At 40.0% G+C, this 6,256-nt stretch overlaps 1 protein-coding gene across 1 annotated transcript in view; it reads left to right on the top strand.

Annotated features, from left to right (window-relative positions):
• The window catches only part of LOC107572418 (NF-X1-type zinc finger protein NFXL1-like), a gene marked incomplete at its 5' end in the record, with an annotated part of 16,425 nt that extends 12,759 nt beyond the window's left edge, over positions 1-3,666 (top strand). Inside the window, 3 exons of the mRNA XM_016258850.1 lie at positions 2,489-2,575; positions 2,929-2,982; positions 3,227-3,666. Of these exons, the coding sequence (XP_016114336.1) occupies positions 2,489-2,575; positions 2,929-2,982; positions 3,227-3,421 (336 nt within the window). The remainder of the gene's footprint in view (positions 1-2,488; positions 2,576-2,928; positions 2,983-3,226) is intronic.
• Between the last annotated feature and the right edge of the window lie 2,590 nt (positions 3,667-6,256).

The raw sequence follows: 6,256 nt of genomic DNA, 5'->3' as shown, positions 1-6,256 counted from the left end.
CTGACTCCTGCAGCTCTTGTTGGATGCAGGGTTGCCAAGTCCGTGTTTCCACAGAATTGGGCTACTTTTAAACTGTTGCCATGAGTTGATTTTCCCAAGTGGGTTAAAGGTTTGAAAAATTGCATACATTACATTTGACTGAAATGATTGTATTGAAACATTTTGCATTCTACCTATGATAAACTTTCATGGACTTCTACATGAACTGTTCCCTCCTGGTGACCAGCTCAATCCAAGCAGCTGAGTCCTTAATCATCTTCAAGAAACGGCTGAAAACACATCTCTTTCATCTTCATTTGACCCTCTAACTCTAGCACTCTCTATTCTAATGCTGCTACTTATGTTATCTGCTTGTTTTTTTTAATTAAAAAACTTGACCCGCTAACATTTGCACTTTCTGTTCTAACTACCCGTTTTATTTATAAAGAAAAAAGAGCCTCAAACATTAGCATTCTCTATTCTTTTTCTATTCTTGTTTTCTTTTTATTTATTATAAAAACAAAATAAGCAAACAAACAAAAAAAAAACTTGCTACGTGTACTGTTAGGCGAAGCCCCGCCCCCGAACCCCGCCCCCTACTGTCCTTTTTTTTGAAAACTAAAATATGGTCACCCTATTATAAATATACTTAATTATTATGAAAATACCAGAGATGGCTTAAATAACACAGATAAACTATATTGTCGCAGTCGAGTGTTTATTGTCTTTGTTTTATCATTCAAAACGTTTCTATGTTCTGTTTACTCAGCTACAGCTATAATAGCGATGCCTTTGTGCATAAAAGGGATTTCCTGGAGGGTCATGAGTTCTGTTACTTCTGTGACTGGATGTGTGGATTTATGTGCGAGGGCGCCCTCTGGCGTACAGTGTGAATGAAACAGACATCATGTGTTTATAGTGCTAATGGCTAATCCATCATTTTTGGGGGTAAATTTTATTTATTTATTTTTTTTAATAAGTATCGGTTTAGGCACCTGAACCGTTTTAAAAGTATTGATTTGGCACCGGTATTGGAAAACAAACAAACGATACCCAACCCTAATCAGAAGTCCCTAAATTTGGCCGATCTCACGAACCGATGACATAAAACATGTGATGGCGTCAAACTTTAGCACCAGCAGATATGAATACGATCACCTGTGAGGAAATATGAGGTCTGAAGAAACAATAAAAAAAGAAATACAATGTGGAGGAACATTGGCTAAAGGATTCAATACTACGAGTCTGATTCGCTGCCTCTGGCATCTTGTCTGCTCTCTGGGTGTGAGGCGGAGACGGGACTTAGGCGGCAACACACACACACACACACACACACAGACAAACAGTGACAGCGGAACTGTCCTTCAGGTCAAGTCATATATTTGTGTAAAAAGCATCTGTTTTCCATCAGTTGTCAGAAGATGAACACAATATCTTTGTCGCAGTATCCTTTCAGTGTTTAAGGGGATTTCCCATGACTGCATCAGTGCTGTTCAGTGCGTTGAATCAGAGCTAGGGTTGCCAGCCGTTCTGTATAATATGGAATCGTCCCACATTTAAGGCCATCTAAGAAGCGTTACTTATGAAAGCCATACGGAACGCAGTTTGTCCTGTATTCGCAGGCATACGTTGTATGACCACCAGACCATACGAATAACAAATTCTCAATTGATAATGAATCATTCTTTTTGGACAAATCATTCTTTTATTTGCGGATGCAGCTGTTTGAGGAAGGTTTATGACCAAGCAGAACCCTCTGCCGGCTGGTCGCTCCCTCTTCACCCTAATCAGTGCCAATGATCTCTATGAAGCTTCAGCATTAACAAGGTGATGCGTTGATCGTCAATTAAGCCTTGTAAATTAATCAATTTGGACACATTGTTTGATTCATGAATGAATCAGCGTTTTTAAGTGTATTTGTTGAATGACCTGAGTCATAAAGAAAGTCCGTTGCCGTCACCTACTGGCTGAACAGTGTAACTGCACTGACAGCCTGTCACCTTATGGGTTGCAGTTATGTTCAGTTTGACATTGTTTTGTGTTAGCTCCGTTTTTAAAGGCCTATTAAAATGTTAATTGTAAAATTAATATTTGTTGTGCTTATTTATTTGATTCTCAATTAAAACAATATATTGCAAATAATATAAAGCAAGGTATTTTATCTAAAAAAATAAATAAATAAATAAAAAGGTTAGCAGTCAATGGAGAGCTTATGTATCACTTATATAAAGCTAAAATGATCGGTATCGGCCAATCATGATGAAAAGAAATCAGTAGTCTGTATCGGCTGCAAAAATCCTGATCGGGGCATCACTGGAGCAGACACGTCACAACACACAGTAGATGTAACCGGGATCATGACAGAGTCTGTGTCTGTGATTGCGTTTGGCTGTTCTGCAGCGTTTCATCTTCACGCTCCGCTTTACAGCAGAGATTTAATGTTTGTGCTCAGATGATAAGGACGTGGTCACATGGCTTTAACTGTGTAAACGTGTTTGTGTGTGTCTAGGAATTCCCCTGTTCTCGTGTGAGGTCAGAGATGGACTTGGTCGTGTGTGATGAGACGTGTCGACAGTTACAGAAGAAACATGCAGAGGTAACACACACACATACACTTGTGCACATACTACACGAACACAAACTTTTTGTCAGATTTAGTTCACAATGCTGTCCCTAAAGTAACTCACACACAGTGTAGAGCGACACAGGAACTGTTGTCATGGAGAAGGGCCATAAAATCCACTGCTGGGTCATTGATTCTTTTGGCTCAGACAGAGAGAGTGTGAAACTTTAAAACCACACACAGACACTTTTCCAACCCAGCTGAGAGTTAATGGACAGATTCCATTTTACACACACACACACACACACACACAAAGAGAGCCATCAGCTCAGTGGGAAACTTGGAGAAACAGTTACTGGACAGTTAGTTTTGTGTGTGTGTTTCAGGCTTGTGCAGCAGAGGAAAGAGCCGCTCTGGAGGAAGAAATGAGAAAACAGCAGGTGAGTCGAGAAACGCATGAATATCATTGAGATCTGAAAAATTACTGGTGGTCTGAAGAGCCGCTCACTGTTTCAGAGGCTCTTTAATCAGTTGATGTTTAGCTTTACATCTCCTCACATCAGCAGGTTAGTGTGAGGATGGTTATGGGTGGTTTAGTGGATATCAGGATCTATGACGTCCGTTGCGGTTATGAGAGCTTCTCGCTGATGTAGCCTCTGAGGTGTGTGTGTGTGTGTGTTTCAGGCTGAGCTGGAGGCATTTGAGAAACGACAGAAAGGACGGAGGAAGAAGAACAGGAAAGTCACAGAGGTGGAGACAGAGGAGGGGGTGTGGCACAGATATAAGCTCCGCCTCCTGATGCCCATCTGTGGCATCCTGTTGGCTGTGGCGGCGTTCTGTCTGCTGCAGCTGACCAATCAGGAGACGGACAGAGAGTGAACGTACCTCAGCAGCTTCCTGAGTGTCAACAGTATTATCTTTCAGTTTTGCAAACTAAAACTTTTTTTTCACCCTTTAATTGACTTGCGTAGATAATTAGAATGCTAGTTATATACATGTCTGCATATGATTATTTAGTCTTCACACAGTGGAAGCTGTGATTTTCTGATCGACTGTGCCTCACTTTTATTAAAACTGTCGAGTTAATTTAAAGTGTCATGATTTTATTTCTATTATTAAGAGAATACAATTCCATGGGTGACATTTGGGTGATGTAACCTTATCAACTTGAAAAATAAAGACTTTGTGTTAGTGATGTATGTGACTGATGTACTCAGAGTGGTTGATTAAAAAAATTGTGATGAGACCACAGACTATAAAAACATGGATGTAGTGTCCGTGACGTCACCCGTAGGTTTCCGAAGAGTGTTGTTGAAGCCCAAAGTAGGAGGAGCCAGCCGTCGCCATCTTGGCAGCACATCACCGCGCGTCACGCCCGGATAATCGAAAATGGGCAAAGAGGCGGGAGCAGGTTGCTGAAACCACGCCCACCTAACTCGATGCCGGTGGCAATCCACCTGTCACTCAAGTGGCCACGCCCTTAATTATGCATAACTTTAAGGCTTAATATAATTTAAATGGATGAGTTATAAAAAAATGCACCCCTCTCACAGTTGTCATGAAGGGCAAAATTAGCTATATAGTCCAAAACCACTTTTTGAACCAGGCTGTAAACGTTTTTTTCTGCTGTAAAGTTGGGCATTTTAACATGAGGAGTCTATGGGACTGACTCACTATTAGAGCCCGCCTCTAGCGGCCAGTCGATGAATTACAGCTTTAGTCACTTCCGTGTTGGCTTCACGAGAGAGAGCGCGAGGTGCCGCTTGGATGAGACTCGATGGGCTCTTAAAAGTCTTCAAGAATCTGCTGGTTGCACTTTCAATGCAAATACAAAAATGGAAGTGGGAAACTGGAGCAAATTGTAGTTCCATAACAATCGCCCATGTGACTTGTGTCTTATAGTAGAAGAACCCTGATAGCACACGTCGATCACGGAGACTCTATTTGATGTCTATTTTACATCTTCTAGAGGTATTTTTTTAGAATATTTGCTCATCTGCTATACGTCTATAGGACGTTTCCTAACAGATGTCAAATAGATGTTTAGAAGATGCCTATGATTTAGAATGAATGTAAAACTGACATCGTACAGTCGTCTATCAGATGTTTGTACACAGCAGATGCTCTCCAGATGAAGAGATCTTTACCAGACCTCTTGCAGACGTACCTGTGCTCTCTGGGAACAGACTGAACCGCTGACGAACCACATCAATCTGAATGATTCAGATCAGACTTCTGACTTCATGAATTGGACATCGTTAATTCTGAATATGAAGATTTTCTTCCAAATGTTTTTGAACTATACATATATATATATATATATATATAAATGCACACACTGTACTGTATATTGGCAGATATAAACGTTACAATGGTAGATAATGTAAACAGACTTTGGCAATTATGAATATAAGCAGAATAATTGCAGCATAAAAGTGGAGATACGGTTAGAAAGCATGAAGCTCACGCTGAGAAAATGTCAGTCAAATCCGAATCAAGACAAGACGTGTTATAACAAAAGAAAATGATAAACAAGTGAGCGATCGTTACCCAGAGAATGTGCTTATGTGAAAATTATACACCACCTTATAGGTAACATATATGGAAATATCACTTAATATAGAGCAAGCAATATATGTCATATCTATTACATGTCCTTATGGGTATGCAGAAGGTCCAGCTCTGTGGGAGACTTTTTTTAAAATTCATTAGCAGATTTACACGAGGAAAATCACAAGCAAAAGAGTCAGTAATATTCATAGTACACCATTTTTAAAGGGGTCATATGATCAGATTTCACGTTTTCCTTTCTCTTTGGAGTGTTACAAGCTGTTCGTCAATATTCATAGTACACCATTTTTAAAGGGGTCATATGATCAGATTTCACGTTTTCCTTTCTCTTTGGAGTGTTACAAGCTGTTTGTGAATAGATAAGATCCCTAAAGTTGCAAAGACTAAAGTCTCAAACCCAAAGAGATATTCTTTATAAAAGTTAAGGCTCGTCCATGTCCTCCTAAAACGCCTCGTTTAAACACGGACCACATGTCTACATCACTGTGTGGGAAGATTTGCATAACGCCGCCCAAATGTTCACGCAAAGAAAGAAGGCGTAACTTTTATTCTCGCTGTAGTATTGTTGTTGTTGCCGTCATGTTGTTGCCAATCACAACGCACTGGATAGCTGGCCAATCACAGCACAGCTTTGTAAAAATCGACGCGTTTCAGAAAGGCGGGGCAATTTTTTCATTTCATAAATAATTTTCCGCATCAGCTGAATTAGAATCAGCTTTACTCGTTTCAGTTTGGTTTTGCATTCGTGAAACTGATCGTAGATCAGCAGTGAGTTCGAGCTCATCAGTCTGTCGGAGGAACATGAGCTGATCTGAGCTTCTGTGCTGATCTCTTCTTTCAAATGTGCTTCAAAGAAACAGAACATGTTACACAGTCCTGTAGCGCACAACTTCAAACAAATAAAATCCACCTCATGGGAATGTTTAGCCTACGGCTTTCTTTTAGTCTTAACTGCTTTACTGTTTTATAAATTCTGAGGTTTAATGTCTTCATTTGAGTCCTTCAAACTCTCCCTCTCTCAAATTCAAATGAGCTTTATTGGCATGACTGTGGAACAGCACAATGTTGCCAAAGCAATAAACAGCGAACAAGTTATACAGGCATATAGATAGTTAAACAAAACAACAAAAAACTTATTCATCA

Source organism: Sinocyclocheilus grahami, unplaced genomic scaffold (assembly GCF_001515645.1).
Source record: "Sinocyclocheilus grahami isolate Dianchi unplaced genomic scaffold, SAMN03320097.WGS_v1.1 scaffold1748.1, whole genome shotgun sequence".
NCBI lineage: Eukaryota > Metazoa > Chordata > Actinopteri > Cypriniformes > Cyprinidae > Sinocyclocheilus > Sinocyclocheilus grahami.
This window is presented reverse-complemented; position numbering and strand designations above follow the sequence as displayed.